Source organism: Brachyistius frenatus, unplaced genomic scaffold, assembly GCF_029030835.1.
Source record: "Brachyistius frenatus isolate BFR_SWC_R1_liver_20210118 unplaced genomic scaffold, ASM2903083v1 Contig_3, whole genome shotgun sequence".
Classification (NCBI taxonomy): Eukaryota; Metazoa; Chordata; class Actinopteri; family Embiotocidae; genus Brachyistius; species Brachyistius frenatus.
Window position 1 is genome coordinate 36956 of NW_027210602.1, and position 21799 is coordinate 58754.

The 21799-nt window shown below is 45.5% G+C and overlaps 1 protein-coding gene across 1 annotated transcript; it reads left to right on the top strand.

Moving 5' to 3' along the window:
- The first annotated feature begins 3916 nt into the window (after positions 1-3916).
- On the top strand, positions 3917-21776 carry aebp1a (AE binding protein 1a). The gene is made up of 21 exons (XM_069700514.1): positions 3917-4418; positions 8457-8690; positions 8783-8827; positions 9502-9567; positions 11189-11260; positions 11954-12013; positions 12106-12165; positions 13432-13509; positions 13698-13807; positions 14423-14562; positions 15253-15337; positions 15429-15573; positions 17698-17777; positions 17878-18001; positions 18121-18317; positions 18908-19081; positions 19186-19311; positions 19395-19641; positions 20004-20143; positions 20897-20996; positions 21097-21776. The coding sequence occupies exons 1-21, from the start codon at positions 4190-4192 to the stop codon at positions 21672-21674; spliced, it is 3090 nt and encodes a 1029-aa protein (XP_069556615.1). The 5' UTR covers positions 3917-4189; the 3' UTR covers positions 21675-21776.
- The last annotated feature ends 23 nt before the right edge of the window (positions 21777-21799 follow it).

Genomic DNA, 21799 nt, shown 5'->3' on the forward strand with positions numbered 1-21799 from the left:
GTAAAATGTATTTAATCGTCACATAAAGCAGGGGAGAATTTCTATTGTACGATCCAAAATTACGTTTTTAATAAATGTGTTGATTGTTTTCATCTAAAATATAAAAAAATATGGTCAAATGTCTCTTAAAAGAGTTTCGGTATAAAACGTTTTTGTCCTTAATTAATGGTTTAGTTCATAATTAGAAGGATCTGCATGTATGCGTGTGTGTTTCTGAAGTTGTGTAGACAAATTTTGGTTAATAACAGTATTTATGTTTTGACAGATGCTTCATTTGTTCTGGCTCTGCTCCGACTTATCTCACTGCTGGGAATCCAAACTTTATCAAGATGTTTTTGAGCAGTCGACCCTTTGATATTCGGTGATTCAGGAGATAATTGTCCTCTTATAGAGCTAAATAAAAACGTTATAATATTATGAGCACACAGCCTGATTCTCCTAAACAGCCTCCCACTCATATTTCATGGTTATAAAATGTCATGCAGCACTTGAAACTAGAGAAACTCAGGTTTCATACTAAAACCTAAATCCTAAAACCAAGTTTAAACCCTCAGATTGCCCTTTAAATTAGTGGAGACCAGACTAAATGTCGAAATATAGAAAGATACACATACACACACGCACACACACGCTCCCGAGCACATCTGTATGTAATTTAAACCCACAGATTTCGGGGGCTTCTGAACTCTTCAACATGTTCCTCCATTATAGAAAAGGAAACAAATCAGTCACAAGTCTTTAGTTTAAATAAATAAATCATCATAAAAATACCGAAACGTTTTCTACTGACTGCAATTTAGAGGTTTCTCAACTCTATCAAGATGTTTTCTAATATCTTAAATGAACTCTGAGAACATAAAATATTGTGTTTTCATTAGCTGCTGATTTTAGTTTTTTTTTTTCTGGCCGGTTTGTTAAAGAAAAACAGATCTGACGCCTCCTCCATCGATGACGTATTGGAAACAGATGGAAGCTAAAGCAGAGTGAGGCAGATAAAGGAGCCTATTGTCACACACACACACACACACACACACACACACACACACACACACACACACACACACACACACACACACACACACACACACACACACACACACACACACACACACACACACTGAGAAGTGAGAAGTGAGTCCAAATCTGATGGAGACAAATGTTAATATTTTCCATTGAGTCTGCCTGATAAAACTCAAGACTAAAAGGTTTGAGAACATAAAAACATCAAAGAGTTTAATGTTACTGTCTCCATAAAGTAAATGTTTTGTAGCAGAGTTCATCTCCGATATCACAGCTGTCTGTTTTATAGAAATAAGTTGTCACTAAAAGTCTCTAAAACAAACGCATCGAGTTCAGAGCAACACTAAGATCTAAGCTACAGTGTTCTGAGCTAAATGCTAACGTAATATCGTTTGGCATGTTATTTTCTAATTAGCAGTAAAAACACAGCTGAGGCTGATCTCATTAGTTTTACAGGTCTGACTCAAACAAATTAAAAAGTTAGACCTGATGATTGCGCAACACACAGGATGCTATGCTAATGTCACCTGAGCACAACAACCCTCATACGGCCACAGACTGTATATAAAAGTGGACGTCGCATCTGGGTCTGAAAAATAAGGCCGACGCAGAAGTGCCTTGAAGTGCAATACCACCGAGTGCCACTAGAGACTCCCAATAGACTCCATTGGCTAAATTTAGTCCTCATTAGTTTCCTGGTGGTTCTTCTGAAATATAATTGCATCATCGATTAGACATTAACAGTAAAGAGTATGTTTGGGGGCGTGTCTGTGTTTGATTGACAGGCCTGTGATGCAGTCAGGTTTCCGCTATCAGTGGGCGGGGCGTAGCGTCCTCGGAGATCCCGTGAGAACCACCGCTAGCTCCTCCCCCAGCTCGTCCAAATATGGTCGCTTCTACGTCCAAAACACAAGATGGCGACGGCTGAAATCCGAACTCGAGGCTTCAAAACGGCAGTTCACAAACCGTGGTCGTCTCAGGGTACCAACATAGAAAAGTTCTCACAAAAGAACATTAAAACATTATAAAGAGGATCCCAAAGATTCAATAATTCCCATATGAGCAACAGCTGGAAGTAAAAACTGTCTTTCAACAGTAAAAGAAAAACTCCAGACTCGACCGGTTGGCGAGCGAAGAAAAGAAAATTCCTGGTTCGGTTTTGGTATTTATTTCATTCGAACATCAAAAAGCATCCCAGAAGTCTGCTGCACAGATCCATGTTCGCATATTAGCATGTTAGCATTGTTTTGACGGCTCAGAGCTCCACTGTGTCGACACCTGTCTTTTAGCCCGTTTTGCACCGGCACTTGTTTTTATTGGGGAAATGTTTCTTTCGCTCGGCCGAACAAGTTGATTTAAAAAAAAAAAAAAGAAGAAGAAGAAAGAAACGTGTTTCTGATCTGCTGAAGGCAAAGATGAGGCGGCAGAGAGGAATGTCCCTCCGCTGACTTTACAACATGACTCAGTTAGTTCACCCAGGAATAAATACTCACATCTGGAAACAGTTCTTCTGCTCTGACTAACGCTGTTTTGCTCACTGAAATGTAGATCTGAACAGGTTATGCAATTTCTTCATTGAGGTATTGCTGTCAGAATAAAGACTGATGTTTTAACTTTTGTTTTCCAGGTTCCTATAAAAGTTAATGGACTTCGACCCAGATCCGAACATGATGAATCTGGACGAAGCTGAAGGTGAAGCTGCGACCGAAAATTAAACGGCAAATACGCTTAAAGCTGCACAAATCATCGCGTGTCGGTGACAGAAATCTGCAGCTAATCAAGTCTATTTTTAGTCGTTGCATCGACCGGCAGCAGCGAGGTATTTTCGAAACTGAAACTTAGAAAGTAGTCGGCAGCTAAAAGACGAGTTGTGTTTTCAGCTCGTTGTAGATGCTTTTCAACCACATGGTACGATTCAACTCGACTCGGAAAATGCGGACGGCACCCGAAACTATTTTTTTTTTTTTAAATGCATCCGACGACCGAAAAGCCAGACGACTGAAAGCTTCAAAACGAGCGTTCGCGAACCGAACGGTGACCTGGAGGAGGTTGGACACTGAGGTCGCACCTCTTTCCTCTGTGCTCTGCGTGTCTACCGGAGGACTCCACTAGAGGGCGCAGCAGAGAAACAAGTATATGATCAGAACATCTGGATTTTCCGAGATGACAGTTGAGGGGGTCACTACTGCCATCAGCTCCGCCCCAAACTCCGGCTTTCCAGCTTTCTTTCCACCCCCCCACCGTCGTGCCCAGACGTAAGGGTTAGCGACGCGTACGTCGTTACCACAGCAACCCACGCAGAGATAGGGTTTGGTGACGTCCGGACAAATCTGATCCGCTCACTTAAATAACAGTGCAGAACATGTCGGTCATAAATATCCGATTTGATTCACCTGCAGTCTGAGCGAGCTCACTCTGCCGGGTTGCTCACGGATTAAAATTTTCACGTGCACGAAGACGTTTTCAAAAGTCTCACGTCGAAAGTTACCGGAGATTTGCAACAGCAGCATTCAGCTTTTTTACTTTTTTTGTCCACATTTTAAGTTCTCTAAAAGTTTTCTGTCTTTTTCCTTTCAGAGTCAACATGGAGCTTCGGCTTGTCTTAAATCACCCGCGAACCAAAGTCCTTCTCTCTTGTCCTCCGAAACCTTCACTTAATTTTATGTCCGTCTTTGTCTCCCCCCTCCCCTCCCTCGCAGGAATGTCACATGTGGTAGATGCTCCTCCCCTTCTGCTCGGAGATGGGTGAGGGGGGAAAAAAAAAAAAAAAAAGGGGGTGAAGGGCCATGAGGGAGAGATGTGACTGAGGAGAATGCAGGAGGAGGAGGAGGAAGAGGAGGAGGAGGAAGAAGAAGACGGGAGGTGTGTAGCTCTGCTGCTGCTCAAAAATCCACTTCAGACAGATGTATTTCCTCCACTGACGCTGCTTTGAAACTTTCTTCTTCAGAGTCTCCATCAGAGGGGAGGAAGCCGTCCAGACCCTCCGCAGGCTCGTCCTTTTGTTCTCGTCCCTTTCATGTCCTCCGAGACCTCTTAAAGGACCCCCGAGATAAGACGAAGCTGCATCTGCAGGTCAGATGTTGGTGAGACTGGGAGTTATTTTTACTGATCAGTCTTGAGATTATTCCCGGAGGACTTCTGGAGTCTGCGTTGGTTCGATCGGAGAGAGATGCGGGCCGAGGTGCTGGCGCTGTGGGTCGGTCTGACCCTGTGCTGCTTCCTGGTCTGTGCACGAGCAGAAGAAGAAGAAGAAGAAGATGCCAAGCAGAACAAGAGTCCGCTCCAGGTGAGAGGATCCCGAGGAGGGGACGTCGAAATGTCAGACCAGCCGGCTGATGTGGTGGAAGAGCAGCAGGCGAAACCAAAGAAGAAGAAAACACCCGAGCAAATAGAGGCAGGTGAGTCGGGACGCTCGGTCGCAGACGTTCAGGTGATGTCGATCTGTGATTTTGTAGTTTTTTTTTTTTTTCTTTGACCTTTTCTGGCCCTTTGAGCTCTCAGTCGGAGCTCGAGGCCAAAACGCAGGAGGAAGCTCAGACAGGAAAGGCTGCAATCAATCTGAGAGGCAAGAAAACATCCAGCTTCACTTCACATTTCTTCTTCTCAGACAGTTTTCTGACCTTTTTGGCGCCACGAAAAAGGTTTCCAGTTTCTTCCTTTTTCACGGGTTTTTGTTTTGGTGAAAGTATGCCAGTGATTCAGCGATGACGGGGGACGGAAAACTTGCAGTGATTCAGCTGGTGGTCTGACAGTTTCTTGGCAGTCGGACCGCACACCGCTGCTTTCTTCTGCCAACTCTTGAAAAGTTTCACCTTGTTTTTGTGAAAACGCAACGATCAGAAGATCTTTAGTTCTGACTTTAGCAGACGAACATCTGTGAAACACACAGAGAGACAGCAGAAATATTTCCACTACGATCTTTCCCACCGGTGAGCAGGCGTTTGAGGTTTTTACGAGAGGGCCCCGCTTTCAGTAGCACTCATCCACTCGTGTTGCTGAATGTTAACTTTTCCGCTGCATGAAGCAAAAAAAAAAGCAAAAAAAACCAAACAACCGCGAGTTTTTCATGTGTGGCGGATTTGGGTTACATGCAAGGCCGTAATTAAACAAAAAAAAACAAAAAAAAAACAGAACCGCAACAGTTTTTCGTCTGTCAGGCTTTTGTTTGTGCGGCGAGGGGATCTGCTGAGCGTGCAGAATCTTTATCTGCATAGTAGAAGTTTGACAGTCGAGTTCAGATGCAGCCGAGTGGGTCTGCGCAGATTTGTACGACCGATCAAAGGAAAGACTTTTATTTGTTTTGGTGGCAGTTATTGGATGCGTGGATGGATTCATTTATGACGAGTTCCTGTGCAAAAAGGTTGTTTTACAGCTTCTTTAACAGACCTGCAGATTCAATCTCAGAGTTTTAGTTCAGCTCAAGCACTTCCTGTCTTTTAAAAACCTTGAGAAGGTCACTTCAGCTTTCATCACTTCGAGTTTGGACTGTTTGAATTCTTCGGATGTTGGAGTGGGTCAAACATGAATAACCCGGGTGCTGTTGGTTCTGCTAGAAAAGTCCTGACTGGTGCACGTGAGGACTTTTCACCGATCCTGACATCCTAACATGGGCTGGCCGTTTGGTGCAGGATAGATTGGTTGCGTTTGGGCCTCAGACTTGGTTCTCTACTGGAAAAGGGTGGCTTGCTCCCTTCAGGTTGGGATGGAGTTCCTGCCTCAAGTTGAAGTTGAAGGGTGAGGCGTCGGTTTCGGTCAAGAGCAGCGGAGCCGGACACGGGTTTTGGGTAGCGACCGAAAGAGTGAGCTCAACGATAAGAAGCGTCTGACAGGAGTTTCCTCTCCAGGCCGGCCGGGCTCAGCCTTAGAGATAGAGTGAGGAGCTCCGACATCCGAAGTAGAGCTCCTTCATGTTGAGGTGGTTCAGCATCTGATTAGGATGATTCCTCGGCGCGTCCAGCTGGTAGGAGACACCGCGGGTTAACCCAGAACACACTGGAGGGATTATATATCCCATGCGGTCTGGGAACGCCTCGGGGATCCTCCAGGAGGATCCGGAATAAGTTGCTGAGGAGAACCAAGGTCGGCAGAAAATTGATAGATGGAATTAGTCGATAACACCCAATTTTGCAAAAAATCTTAATGCAAAAAATGCCAAACTCTTCATGGTTTTACTTCCCTGTCGGCCCCCAGCTGTAAATAATTGCCGATTCCTTTTGTGTCGTTTCGTATTAGCGGCATTAAATGGATGGAGGTTTGTGTGTTGGTGCTTAAATAGAGCAGCCCTGTCTTATCTACTCTGATCTGTTGAACCCCTCATCGCCTGCTCAGGTAACTTGCACCAGCAGCTTTTAGTAGTTCCTGTATTCAGACCGTTCTTTTTAGGGCCGACCAGGTTTCCTCAGTGGCAGCGCCGAAACTTTGAAACATCCTCTCCCTCCAAATCTGGAGTGAAAATCGATTAATTCTAAGTGGCATCTCCAGATTAGGCCCATTTTTTTAGTACTATTTGATTTTTTTTCAGCATTAACCACAGCTCATTGATATCCTCGTGTGTTTTTTAGGCTCAAAGTTACTTTATTTGTTTACTGCTTAATTTGTTTTTAATGGCTGGATTTGTCTGACTTATTTGAATCCTGCCTGATGTGCAAATAAAAATGACTTGACTCCTTAAATCCACACGTTCCATTAAAGATGGATTTGTACTTGATGCTGGGGATTAGATACTTAGACTGTAAATATAGATCTATTACTCCTCAAACCAAGACTGTTAATCAGCTCCAGGCACGTTATTCACTAAAGTCCCTATTTGCAGGAATAGTTGTGTCAAACAGGAACGTTTCTGAGGTCAGATTTGGAGCATAAATCGACTACTTTATTTGAATTTAAGTACGTTTACATAGACGCAGGGAGCAGGTGACTAATGAGAAGCGGCCGCCCTGCAGACGGATGCTGAGTAATGGGTTGGCTGAGATGGACTGTTGTGTTTACGTACCGGTGGAACATCAAGAAACACGTCTGGCAGAAGGAAAACAAGCGTCCCTCTGTGTCGGCGTCGGATGATGGTCGTGGATTCAAAACACTGAACTCTTTGAAGATCTCCTCTCTGTAATATTCCTCGTAACTCAATTTAAAACCGCCTTTCAAGTTTAGAAGCAGTTTGTGATCAGTGTCAGAAGGAGGAACTCAACACCTCCGCATCGAAAAGACGACTGAAGTTTGAGTCCGGTTGATTCTGAGATCGCCTCCGTCCTTCTGTTCAGTTTCAGAAATGAAAGCTGGATGTGGGTGAAGTTTACTGAGCATGCAATTAATTCATCGTTTCAACGTGTCTGTGAAGGTCAATCTAAGTTTTTATACAAAGGCAATTCTTTTAGTTTCCGCCCTCGACCTTTTTGGATGAGAGGCATCTTCAAAAAAACAAAAAAAACTCCAGTTGCCTTTGGATAAAACTAAATTATTGGACTCAAAACCTCAAGGTGCAAATGCTGCGTTCAAATGGCGTCGTATTTACCGTGTAACACAAGAAAAGTCCGTGTAAACGGGGCCCTCTTGACGTCGGAACAAAAACATTTCTATGAGCCTCGGGTTCACGAGTTGTGACGTGTTAGCAGACGTTTAACGGATAAATCAGAGGTCACGGAAGTTCAGGTTTGGTTGGATGTTAAGCTAATATGTTGTAATTTTAGTCACGTAAAGTTTGTCTTCGTAACTTAGATAACAATCTACGTCTGAGGAAAATGTTGATCTTCTCAGCGGCCTCATCTTTTCCCTCTGTGCCTTTTCATTTCCTGCATTACGTTACTCCTCTGTTAGCTTGACAAATTGTGAGCCTCTGCGGCTTCTAGACGCCGTCCACGTTGCCTAGCAACGGCGTGTTTACGACTTAAACACTTGAAACAAAGCATAAGGTGCAAAAGAGTTCCCATGTTGTTACCACGAGCTCCAACCGTGACGGTGATACGGTTCCCTCTAGTGGACAAGTGTATGTATAACACGATTTGCAGTGATATCGGATTGGAATAACACGTATGTAAATATAGGTTATGTCACGTGACCGTCTTGCTGCAAAGGAGGTCTTGAGAACAAATAAAAAGGCATTTTTGTTCCCTCTAGTGGACGAGCGTGTGTATTACACGATTAGCCGTGATACCGGGTTGTCCATTCGGCCCATTCACTAACACATCCATAGAACCAGGTCCTGCTGCGTTTGTGTGTCTGTATGTCTGAGTTTTAACTGGTTTTATTGGTGCAGACTGACGCTTTGCAAACAATAGAAGCAGACTATAAAGAAGAACTGAAGAGAAACATTCGGCGTTTAAAGTTAATGTAAAACAACAATAAACCGTTTAAAGGAGCCACGCAGCTGCTTTATTGTGTGTCCTTCACACATGTATACATACACGATAAGGACCGAGTGTTTGTCCTCCTCTCTGAAGCCAAGGCAAAGAAGGCAGCGGAGAAAGAGGCCAAAGCGAAGAAGCAGAAAGCCCCGAAGCCCACCAAAAAACCAAAAGCCCCCAAACCCACCAAGAAACCCAAACCCACCAAAAAGCCGAAGGCGCCCAAAGCCACCAAGAAACCGCAGGCGACCACGGTGCAGCCGGGCGTGAGGCGATCTTCAATGGAGGAGGAAGAGAAGAAGCTGCTGATGGAGCTGGGCTGGAAAACGCGTACGTACATTTTAGATGCATTAATATAAGGTGTAACTTTCATCTTTATGAGTATTACAAATCCTTTCTCTGTTCATATTTGATCTCTGCAGTGATTCAACCTATGACCCCGAAGGAGCCTGTCGAACCAGACCTCGGTGAGAAAAAAAGTTCCACCACACACACATCCGCGACTCACTCTAAATAACCCCATGACCCAATTTTACGTCGCAACTATAGACTAAATAAAGTGGGCATAGCTTCCAAATTTAAAAAGCGAAGCCAATATAGAAGTGCCTTAAGTTGCACTACCACCAAGTGCCACTAGAGGTTGACTCCAAAAAGCCTCCGGCTCCATAGACTCCCATTCAACATCTCTCATTAAATACCATGTCAATAAATGTTTTCCACGAGTCATTATAGTGTAATTCCATAAAGCCACTCCTTCTTATTAGTTTTCTGGTGCTCCTACCGAAAATAATTTCAGCATTAAATAGAAATTAGGCCTTCAAAAGTGGCATTTTTGGGCGTGTCTGTTTGATTGACAGGCCTGTGGTGCCGTCAGGTTTCCGCTATAGGTGGGCGGGGCATAGTGGTTCTCAATCAGATTGAGTTATTTCTTGTTTTAAAAGTTGCTTTATCAGACTTTATATTACAGAAGGTTTGGAGAACAACTCCAACAACAACAGCAATAAATTACAATATTCGTCTTTAATTTTGTCCACATTGTAGACAAAAATCCTCACCAGCTTCTTACGTCTTAATCATTTCTTTGCAGTTAAAACTTGATGACTAATTCTGCTCCCGCCTGTCTTTTTTTTTTTTCATGCAGTTGACGTCTCCAAGGAGCCGACATCTCCAACGAAAACTCTTGACGCTGACTACTGGGACGCCGGACGTAGGTTTCATCAGCGTCACTTTATTCAGGGCCAAAGATTTTTATGAAGCCTTTTATGACAGAGCTTAGAGGTTCCAGTGGGCCGTAAAAAAAAGAAAGAAAAGAAAAAAGGAAGATTGCATGTCGAGGAACAGTAGCAGCAAAAACACTGCTGCTCTCCATTAAACAGATTTATTATTCAAATGTGTTCGACAAGAACAGACTGCTGGATAAAGCACGACCAATAAACCTCCTCCGGTTTGACTCTACAATAAAAAGTCATATCCTAATATAAATGGATGGACGGTGAGCATAAAAAAAGTTTTTTGTTTTTCTTTAAATGAAACATCGAACGTTTATTCATGAAAGTGTCAGAAACTCTCCGGTTGATGTAGAAACGGAGCGACGGGTCTTTGAAGTTGGTAAATGTTCAAATAACCGCCTGTGGCTCGGTCTGCCTGAAAGCTGAGGAAGATATAAAAAAAAAAAAAACTGTCCAAGCTACAGATTTATTTGTGCGTGAAGTGGCCCTGGCAGCTCTCCTCAAGGGACATTTGGAGTCTTCAGATGTACACATGGCGTCCAAATGACACTCAGTTTTTAACTTTTAGCACTATGGTCCTGTTTCAGAGCGGTTAAAAACGATTTCTGATAGTTTCGGTGTCTCTTTTGCGAACTATGAAAAGCAATCAAAAAGTTCAGAGAGTGTTCCTGTTGAACACAGCGCAGTGATGCACACGGAGCAGCAGGAAGCAACGACCTTCATGAGGAAGTATTCCGAGTGTCGTCTCTTGATCGACATCCAGCATCTGAGTTCCACACGTCAACGTGACCGCCGGTACGTGAACGTTTTGTGATTTCACCGCGGACCTGAAAACTGGAGCAGAGAAACATCAAGATTTTGGGGAACAGAAAATCTTCAACACACCCGCTTACACCTGAGTGTTCCTGAGCCCATGCAGTAATTTCCACTACTGAATTGTGGCTGTTATTAAAGCAGTACCGCCTGAGGGCCCAAAGACCACAGACATCCCAATATTCGTTTTCGGTCTTTGTCCCTTGCGTCAGATTTTGGGCCAAAATTTTGGGAAATAAAATCTTCAACACATCCGCTTACAGAGTGTTGCCATGTTGGAGAACCACCGTTGCCATGGCGCCTCAGTTCAGGTGGTTCACAGCGAATGTTTTCCCCTCAGACGCCTCAGAAGGTCCCAGTAGAACTCGGTGTTGACAGTCTGACCCTGGGGGGACAAATTCACGGTGACACGACCCCACCGACGTCAAAGAAAACCCACCCGGTGTCTCCTGACCTGAAGCGTCTTCTTCAGTCTTGGACGGTGAAGCTCCGCCTCCTCTTGAAACGTTGAACGTCTCTCAGAACACCTCGCCCGGCTCGTCGCCTCGTCGCCGTAGACTTTTCTGAAGCGTTTCAAAAGTCTCTGTTGACCATTTACAGAGTTTTGACCGCAAAATCTGATGTTTCTCTGCTCGTGCTGATGCTGATCAAGAGACGACACCTGGAATACTAGATAGTTTGTTTGATGGCAAAGATTACATCAGAGAACCTTTATCTCACACCTCTGATGATGATGATGATGATGATGATGATGATGATAAATTATGTGTGCTGTGTCCCTCACAGATGAGCTGCCTGGTGGACACATCGATAAGAAGAAAGACGGCACAACTACTGAGGTCATCATTTACATACCAGGTAACCCTCTGTTAAACAGTGTCGGGCTGCGTCTGTGATGCATGTTTCATTTTTGATATACAGCTAGTTGGTAGATTAACACAAAAATATAGTGGTGTCCAAAAGTCTACGACCACGAGAGAAAATGTTTTCTAGTTTTGCATTTAGTTTTGAATTGAATACAAATTGAATATTTTCAGGTTTATTTGGAAATATAAAAGCGGTTTCCTACTTTTTTTATATATATATATATTATATGATGACAAAGATAAATATCAGTCAAAATGGATTTAGCAAGCTTGAAACATTTTAATGAATGTTGATCTTGTTTTTGGTGCAGTTCTGTTGATATGGACTCAAATTCTGGTTTATACTTCAGATGAATCTGGCCGGATGAGGTTTATAGTAACTGCTTTAACTACAGATTGTTTGATATAACTTTTGTTTCTCAGCCCCTAAATTAAAAATTTGGTTCACAAAATCTGCCAAATCTGCCAGTATCAATAATTTAATGTAGTTTTGAACAACAGGAAAATTACTTCAGAAAAATATGAAAATGTTAAAGATCCAACTGACTTTAGCGATGTTTATTGAGGTAATGATTCATATTTGGGGAACTCTCCTTACTTTAATTCTTCGTGTTTACGTGCGTAATTGTGTCCATGCGTTCCTCGTGGAATAAATAAAAATCAAAGCTGTTTGTTTCCGTTTCAGAGGAAACCACCTCCATCCCGTACGTCGGCCCCTGGTACGAAGAGTACGACTACGCTGACCGTACGTCTTCTTTCCCATTAGTAATCTATCCCGCGAGCTGCAGGTCTCGGTCCTGGCACGAGTGATTGTCTGTTTTATTCTCTAAACCGCAGTGGCAGCTAAAAAACAAGAAGAGGAGGAGGAGTGGGCTCGGAAGGAGAAAGCAGAAAAAGGTTTTTCTTTGACTTTTTTTGGGGGGGGGGGGGGGTGGTTCTGGTCGTGAGCTAAAATACTGTCGGATATCGGCCTGTTTAAAAAAAAAAAAAAAAAAATGAATGAGCACTAAATGCTAACTGGTGCTGTAACAGCAAACCGAGGTGCACGCTCACCTGAATTTTAAACGGGAGATGACACGGCCCAAAACACACCTACGATTAACTGGAACAGAATGCAATGACGGGAATCTGATTGGACACGAGCTAAATGCACTTACATCGTCAGGCCGTTAACTTAGATCGTTAGAATTGAGCCCGTTGACTTTGTGTCGGGCCGATTAGCACGTTAGCATGCTTCATGCTAAACACCCGCATGTCAGCATTGTCTTCGTGAGTTTGTTGCCGTTAGCTTTTAGCACAAAAACACATCGTGACCTTCAGTCTTGTTTGAAAATACAACTACATGTTTTTTGAGGTTTTTTTTGTTTGTTTTTTAAAGGTTTACGTCTTCAAAGGAAACTTTAAAAAAAGACGTGTTTTGGGGGGGCGTGTCTTATTTGATTGACACGCCCCCCCAAAAACAGTCAGGTTACAGCTATCGCTGGGCGGGACTTCGTATCGTCGGGTTTCCAATTCGATCCACCGCTCGCTCCTCCCCCGGCTCGTCCGAATGTGGTCACTTCCGGCTCCAAACCGCCCCGAAATAGCGAGACGGCGACGGACAGAACCACATCGGCCGTTCACAAACCGACGGGTGACGTCACCGCCGTTTGCCGCTCGGCCGAGAGCCGCAGAGGACAAGCAGACGGATTAACACGTAATGAATTGCGTCTTTTGATGGGAATTCTTGATAACCGCTGAAGCAGAACGACACCAGACTTTTCCTTTTATCGTTGCCGTCCGCGTTTCGTTCTTAAGCATATTAATAAATAAGACAACGAGCTGCTCAGTTAAAGATTATATAAGGTTATATAAAGCTCATGGGTGATGTCGGGTCGATGCGAGGACCCGGTTCAAGTCTTACGCAACATTTCGAGAGCCGTGTTTCCAGACACACTTGAAGTGACCCACATTCGAGACGCCCGTACGAGCACATATGGAAATATTTTGTACGCTCGGCCGGGGAGAGCGAGGTCCCCGCTCTGACGCGCTCTGACACTGACACACACACACACACACACACACACACACACACACACACACACACACACACACACACACACACACACACACACACACACACACACACACACACACACTGTTTTCTCGTTCACTCTCTGGAAGCCGAGCGGCTGAGGAAGCAGTGGGAGGAGGAGGAAGAGGAGAGGCTGAAGCAGATCTCGGTGCCAGCTGAACCAAAAAGTAAGAGGATTTACTGCTTCTTTAATTCTTTTTCATTTCCTCACTCGTTAAATTAAAGATTAATCGGAGGTTTGCGTTCATCTGTTAAATCACTCCGTTTGTTTTTAAGGACGTTTCACAGCGTCTGGCGTTTCGAAACCGATTCTTACTCGTTTGTGGTTTTTTTTTTTGGCTTCTTCACCTCTCAGATTGTCCCCCACTGGGTTTGGAGTCTCACCGGGTGGAAGACGACCAGCTGCTGGCTTCCTCTCAGTCTCACCATGGCTTCGTGGCTCAGAGGGGACGCCTCAACATGCAGGTATGCGGAGGCCCGCGTTGCCTCGCGTCACGCGATGAACGCCCAACCGAAAACAAATCCTCAAAGACTCCCGTGTAAACTGCAACACGCTCCCAACTTAAAAGGATCCCCCTGGCGTATTTCCCATTCACGTCTTTAGACTTGGGACTTTATTAATCCCACCTTTGGGGAAATGTAGTCGTCACGGCGGGCATAGAAACACAAAAAAAGGGTGCGCGCAGTATGAAAAAGTTTGCAAATACGTACACATAAAATAAGATGGATAAAAAGAATTCTTTTAGAAAAAAAATTATGAATAAATACACACGCAGACTAGATACACAAAAAAAACAAATCAAATGAAAATAAATACATACAGCTTGGGATAAATGGAAAAGCGTCGGGTGCAACGTTGTTTTAGGTGGCGCTCTTTCCCGCACTGAGGGTGCAGCAGTCTGCCGCTGAAGGAGCTGCTTAAATCTGAAAAGTTTTACCGTGTTTCTGTGGGTCAGGCTAACGTCACACTCGCCGCCTGCGTTGTAGCGATTCGGGGAAACGAGAGCAAAGCCGGAGTCTCTCTTCACCCCGCAGGAATTTAAAAAAAAACAAAAAAAAAACCCTTGTGTTTGTTTCCAGGGCTCCGACAACGACGAGGATCTGTTCGGCGGCGCTTGGTGCGCCGAGCCGGAGGAGCGGAACCACTGGTTCGAGGTCGACGCCCGGCGGGAGGTGGAGTTCACGGGCGTCATCACTCAGGGGAGAAACTCCGAGCAAAAGTGAGTCCTGCGAGCATTTTTTTTTTTTTTTTTTTGGTTCGTCCGTCCGGCGAAGGTCAAAGGTCATGTTCACCGTGACCTCCCAACAATTTTCAAAAACATTCACGTGAACGAGATATCTCGGGAACGCCCGGGATGGAATGTCTTCAAACGTCACGTTTGCAATCGTTCGCTCGGCCTCAAGGACAAACTGATGGGAGTTTGGTGGTCAAAGGTCAAAGGTCAAAGTCACTGTGACCCTCCCGTTCCCCCTCACCTGTCCGTCCCCCTTCTGGTGAAGTCAATATATCATGAACGCCCGGCGGCAATTTGTTCAAATTTGGCCAGAACGTTTACCGAGCACCAACGATGACCTGATAAGATTTTGGTGTTTAGAAGGTCAAAGGTCAGGGTCACTTTCGGCACATATTGAACGCACGCCTGCAAACGCAATTTTGTAAGGAACGCCTCGAGGGAATTTCTTCAAATTCGTCACAAATGTCCACTTTGGCTCAGCAGTGAACCGTTTTGATTTTGGAGAGTCAAAGGTCAAGGTCACTGTGAGTCAAATACCTACATGGGTTATGGCTCGAGTGGTTGGCGAAGCCGCACAACTGCTAGGCGTTAATTGTCGCAACGACTCTAATTCCTGACATCCTGGTGGAAGCGATCTTTCAGACAATGGACTCATTGCTGCCGTTTGCATTTCAGCGAGGACTTCGTGTCGTCCTACTTCGTGGCGTTCAGCAACGACAGCCGCGACTGGACGGTGCTGCACGACGGCTACGCCGAATGGGTGAGTGGAAAACTAAACGAACACCTTATAAACGCACCCAAAACAGACCCCGGCATTAACGCCCCCCCCCATCTGCGATCCTCTCCTGCAGCTGTTCTACGGGAACGTGGATAAGGACACGCCGGTGATGAGTCAGTTCAATGCGCCCGTGGTGGCGCGTTACATCCGCATCCTGCCTCAGAGCTGGAACGGCAGCCTGTGTCTCAGAGCGGAGGTCCTGGCCTGTCAGCTGCCCAGTTAGTGTCACACAAAACATCCTCAACGCACCACACACACACACACACACACACACACACAGAGAGAGAAAAATCTCACATCTAGGGGCTTGATTAATTGTTGAAATATATATATATTTTTTTTTAAAGGTCTCATGTTGCATAACGTGATGTCACAAACTCTCGATGATGTCATAAGACCACCCTCAGCCTTTTATGTAGTAAAAAAAACACAGTGGTCATTCTGTTGCGGAGCTAACAAGCTACAGGACCGGAGAAAGCCTGTGATTGGTCGGGGCGTGTCAATCAGAAAAGACTCAGCCAATTAGACGAAAAAGGTCATTCTTAAAGACACGGACACAAACAAAAAAAAAAACTGTTGTTGGTGGAGCTGCAGGGAGAAGCTTCAAGGAGGATATAAAACTCCACTGATATGGTTTTTGGTACATACAAATAAAAAAAATCTCATCTGATGAAGATCAAGACTGAAAATAAAACACCAGAAAAGTGCAAAACATGGGACCTTAAAGCAATAATGCTTAAAGTTCTTTAATATCAGCTACCAAAATGTGAATTTTATGAAAGTTTTCTCTGATAGTATTTTACATATATCATTTTATAAATGTTAAATTACGCTTCAGGGAATATAGATTGGTATTTCCACAATTTTTTGTATTTATTTTTTTACCCAGAAAAATCAACTGAATATTAAGCACAATAGTTGTTCACATTGATGGTGAAAAAAAAAATTGTTGGTTGCATTCTTATGCTCCTCATTTCCACCAGGTTTTTTAGGTGTTTCCTAATAAGTTACCCACTTTGTCCAGTTGGTAATCCAGCCCTGCTACATATCTTGAATAAACAAGACTTCCAAGAACCCGTGGAGGGTTTTGTAAAGAGTTTCATGACCTTGTGAGTCACAACGTTCTCATTCCTCAGAGCGATATGTCAAGAAAAAAACACCAGGCGAGCCAAACTTTGAGCGAGAACGGTTTCACCCAACAGCGGTGATACACAAACGTCTATTTCACAACACGAACCTCATGACCTCGGGCCTTAAATTGTGTGTTACGTAACTGAAGTACAGTATAACTGCTAATCGTTTCCATCATTCAATAGAAGTAGCAGCTTTTAGGGAGACGCACAACGTTTTCCCAGCGGCAGAAAGTCTTTTCTGCAGCGCTGGAAAGTAAATAAGTACATTTTCTGAAGTACTGTACCATTTTGAGGTACTGCTTCTCTGACAGCTGAGGTTTTAGCAACTTTAAAGATTTTTTTATTTTAAAAACAAAACCCAAGAACAGGTCGTAAAAAAGATTTAAATACTCAGCAACATATAAATTTGAAAACTTAAAAATAAAAATAAATTCACCTTCATGCACTTTGCATTTACTTTTGATTCTTTTAAGTATATTTTGCAAATACTTCTGTACCTTTGCTTGGATTCAAGTTTATTTCACACTGCCGTATTTCTATGGGTCACTGTGCACTCTCCACCTCCGTTGTAAAGACTCGAAGAAACAAAACGGTGTATATTGGAACGAAAAGCTAGAGAATTTTACATGAATCATTTCAAATTTTCAGCCTGTCTGAAAGGAAACAGAAATTTGCCACCTGGAACGGACATTTTGCCAACTTTATCCTTTATTTTGTGGAGCCCGTCCATATTTGGGCTGGGGAGGAGCAACGGGTGGATCTGACTAACTATGCTCCGCCTACATATAATGAGACACGCCCCCCAAAGATAGCGGCGTTTTAGGCCTAATATCTAATCAATGCTGGAATTATTTTCATTCATTTCATATCCATTTATTGAGTTTCAAAGAAGTTGATGACTTTTGAGTGGGAGTCTACTGGAGCCAGCCCCTAGTGGCCCTCAGTGGTTTTGCACTTTAAGGCACGTCTGCATTGGCTTCACTTGCTGACTTGGAGGCTACGTCCATTTTTAAATACAGACTACGAAGCAAACATGGAAAATAGCCAACCGGAACTGCTATACACAATAGACACATTAACGGGATTATTCTTTAAATTAAATTCAGAATTTTAGTTGAAACTGAGTATTTTTTTTTTTTAGAGTGACTTATCTGCATCTAAGACTCCTTCCAACACTGCTAGTGTTTCATCAGCGTGTTGCTTCCTCAGGCACCCACCGCAGCGAGAACGAAGTCAACCCATCGGACGACCTGGACTTCAGACACCACAACTACAAGGATATGAGACAGGTCGGGTTTTCCACTCTGAATGCAGAACGTCAAAGATTATGAACCGACAATTCTCCAAGCAGTAAAAATCCAATTTTCCCCTTTCGTTCGCCTCGTCCAGATGATGAAAGTCATAAACGAGGAGTGTCCCAACATCACCAGGATCTACAACATCGGTAAAAGCTCGCAGGGCCTGAAGATGTACGCCATGGAAATCTCCGACAACCCCGGGGAGCACGAGACAGGTAGGGACGTCGTTAAACTTCTCTTACAAACATTTATAAACCACTTGATCTGGCGGTTTAATCCCCTCATCGAACTGATAAAACCGTGTACTGTCCCCTTTAAATCGCGTCGCCTCTAGGGGAACCGGAGTTCCGTTACACAGCCGGTCTCCACGGCAACGAGGCGCTGGGTCGCGAGCTTCTCCTCCTGCTGATGCAGTTTCTGTGCAAAGAGTACAACGATGAGAACCCGCGAGTGCGCCGCCTGGTGGACGGAGTGAGGATTCACCTGGTGCCGTCGCTGAACCCCGACGCTTACGAGCTGGCCTACGAGATGGTACGAGGAGCGTCGGCGTATCGTGGTGATGGATAGCTCGGCCTTTATGTCTTCGAACGAAGCTCGGCTCTCATGGACTGCGGCGAAATAACTGTTTTTATTTTGAGCATGATGGGGGGGGGGGGGGGGAATAAATAAAATCAACATATTGTAATTTACAAAACCGTCAACGGTGTCAAAGCAAATACTGCGTCTCAAAATACTTTCAGCACCTCGTCCATAATCTGCCTGTATTTAAGACATCTCAATGTTCCAATGTTTTAAAGACCCTTCATGTATTCTTCCACCTGAATTCTCCTCAGGATAAAGCTGATGTTTGTGGTTGTTTAAAGCCTTTTGGTTTAATTCTTGTTTTGTAAAATGAACGTGAGTACTCGGTGCCTCTTCCCCCACCAGCCGACGCATCGGCCCATCCGGCCACAGTCACACAACACACAATAAAACCCATAGAAGACGCTGCCCAGTCTTTCCAGACATGACTAATTTGTTTAAGGAAGTCCAACCACATGAATTATGTAGTGCTGCCAAACAGCTCCATGTAACACCTTTGAAATGACGCCTTGTATGGTCCTCCCCCTGCTGTCCTCCAGGGATCGGAGATGGGGAACTGGGCGCTGGGCCACTGGACCGAGGAAGGTTACGACATCTTCCAGAACTTCCCGGATCTCAACAGCATCTTGTGGGGAGCCGAGGACAGAGGCTGGGTCCCTCGCTTCGTGCCGAACCATCACATCCCCCTTCCGGAAAACGTCCTCAACGGCTCCGTGAGTTCGGTTACGGTCGCCGGGCAGCCAGTTTGTCACGTTTTTTTTTTAAAGCAGTGTAAATGTTGACTTTAAAACCGTTTCTCTTCTCCCCGCCCTGTTAGCTCGCGGTCGAGACCAAAGCGGTAATTTCCTGGATGGAGCGCACCCCGTTTGTGCTGGGAGCGAATCTGCAAGGAGGAGAAAAACTGGTCGCGTACCCGTTCGACATGCAGCGTCCGCCGATATCTGTAAGGCAGTTTTACAAAAGAAGCACCACCTCACCGATTCTTCGTCCTTTCGTAATAATCCGTTACCGTCCTTCACGTTCAAGTTGACCGACAGCCGGCGTTGGAGGAGTAACTCCGAGATGAACGAGGACACCTGGGCTCGGATTCAGCGGCAGAGCGAAGGCGCCCTGAGGGAGACGCCGGACGACGCCATGTTTCGGTGGTTGGCGATGTCGTACGCCCACAGCCACCTCACCATGACGGAGACCTACCGCGGCTCCTGCCACGGCGATGATGTCACCGGAGGGCAGGGCATCGCCAACAGAGCCAACTGGGAGCCGGTAGTGGGCAGTGAGTGTCGACGCGGAGACGCCGGAGTTCGAGGGGTTCTTTGACCCGTGAAATCTCAAGGCTGTCCGACATCCAGCCAGTACTAGAGCGCCGGCGCGACTGACCTCGCATTGTGGACATATTTGTTTATTTTTCTTGTTTTATAGCTGCAGGGATGTCACCAGAGCCGATACTTCGGTACCAATTTGCTGCAAAAAAACCGTAGAAAAAGTGAACTGGATGTCGGGAATGAGAGCGTTTAATGTCGAGTTTATTCCAGATGTCCGTTGTACCTCTCGGACTTCTCAAAACCTTGTCAAATGAAAGCAAAACTCTCCGGTTTCATGGCGCCAGGATTAAAAACAGGTGTCTCTCTTCTGCAGGTATGAACGACTTCAGCTACCTGCACACCAACTGCTTCGAGCTCTCCATCTTCTTGGGCTGCGACAAGTTTCCCCACGAGAGCGAGCTGCCTCTGGAGTGGGAGAACAACCGCGAGGCTCTGCTGTCCTTCATCGAACAAGTGAGAACCGGACGGATAGGTTAGGGTCGGCCTCATGTGTTGGGATACATGTTACCCGAGGTTGGGTGGCGGCGGCGGCACGTTGAGCAGGTCAGCCCATACGTTGCTGTACCCAGCAACGCTTTCCCGAGGCGTTCCCAGGCCGCTCGAGATGTATAATCCCTGCAGTATTGTTCTGGGTCGACCTCAACGGTATTCAATCAGGTGCTCAGAAAAACCTCCAGCGGAAGGTGCCCAGGAGGCGTCCGAATCAAGATTCCCAAACCAACTCGCCCCGGCTCCTTTCCGACGCCAAGGAGCAGCAGCAGCAGCTGCGCACCGACGGATGTCGGAGTTCTTTACCCCATCTCTAATGCTGCATCAGCGAACTCGCAAAAACCTCTGGATCCAATAAGACTCCCAATAAAAGATGACGGTCACTTCTGGATTCAAAAGAACGAAATGGCGAAAAACGGCAAACCATTTCGCCGGGTTGAACGCGACACCCTAAAAATGTCTTGGTTTGTTCTACTAATAGCCCAAAGAAATAAAATAATCCATTCATAGTAATATATCTTCTGTTTGGTGCTGAAATCTGCAAATATTCGTAAGATTTTTTTTTTCGCCATAGCGGCAAATTATTTTCCTGACGATCGATTAATCGCCGACCGTACGTCAGGATTGTGTGAATGATTCTATCAAATTATGTCCACAGCGGTTCTGGTGCATTGAAACTCATGTTTTACGTCGGGTCTGTGCCGTTTCCCCGTGCAGGTGAATCGAGGAATAAAAGGCATCGTGAGAGACGTGGAAGGAAACACGCTTTCTAACGCCACAGTATCCGTGGAGGGAATACATCACGACGTGAGAACTGGTACGACCGCAGACGTGCATTTCAGAGATAATGAACTTTTTTTTTTAAATTATTTTGCCGACCAAACGTTAACAAGTGACCTCCGGACATTTCATTTCAGCTGTCGGCGGCGATTACTGGCGGCTGCTGAACCCCGGAGAGTACCGGGTGACGGCCAAAGCCGACGGCTACACGCCCCAGACCCGGCTCTGCATGGTGGGCTACGACTCCGGAGCGTCTCCCTGCAGCTTCACCTTGACCAAATCCAACTGGGACCGCATCAGGCAAATCATGGCGCTCAACGGCAAGAGGCCCATCCGGCTCGTCACCAGGGCCGGCGCGGTGAAAGCGACGGCGGCGAGCACCTCGGCCGCCCCGAGCGCCGGCGAAGACGCGGCGGACGCCCACGCCCGCTCGCAGAACGCCGAGCGACTCCGGCGGCTGCGGCTCATGCGTCTGCGCCGGCTGCGTCAGCAGAGGCTCCGAGCCGGTCAGAGCACCACCCCGGCGACCAGCACGACGACGACGACGACCACCACCACCACCACCACGACACCGCCGCCTGAAGCCGAGAGGACCACCTCCTGGTACGACTCCTGGTTCCCCGTGGACAGCTGGTCTACCGAGAACCCGTTCGACAGCGTCATCTTTGAATCCGTGCCCACGCAGGACTATCCTTTCGAATTCAGCATCGACTGATTACCACACACGTCTATTTTATACAAAGACCTTACTAACTACTCCAACGTGGTGCAACATCACAGCTTTAAAAAAAAAAAAAACTAAAAAAAAAAAACTAAACATACACAGGTTTTTAATTATTT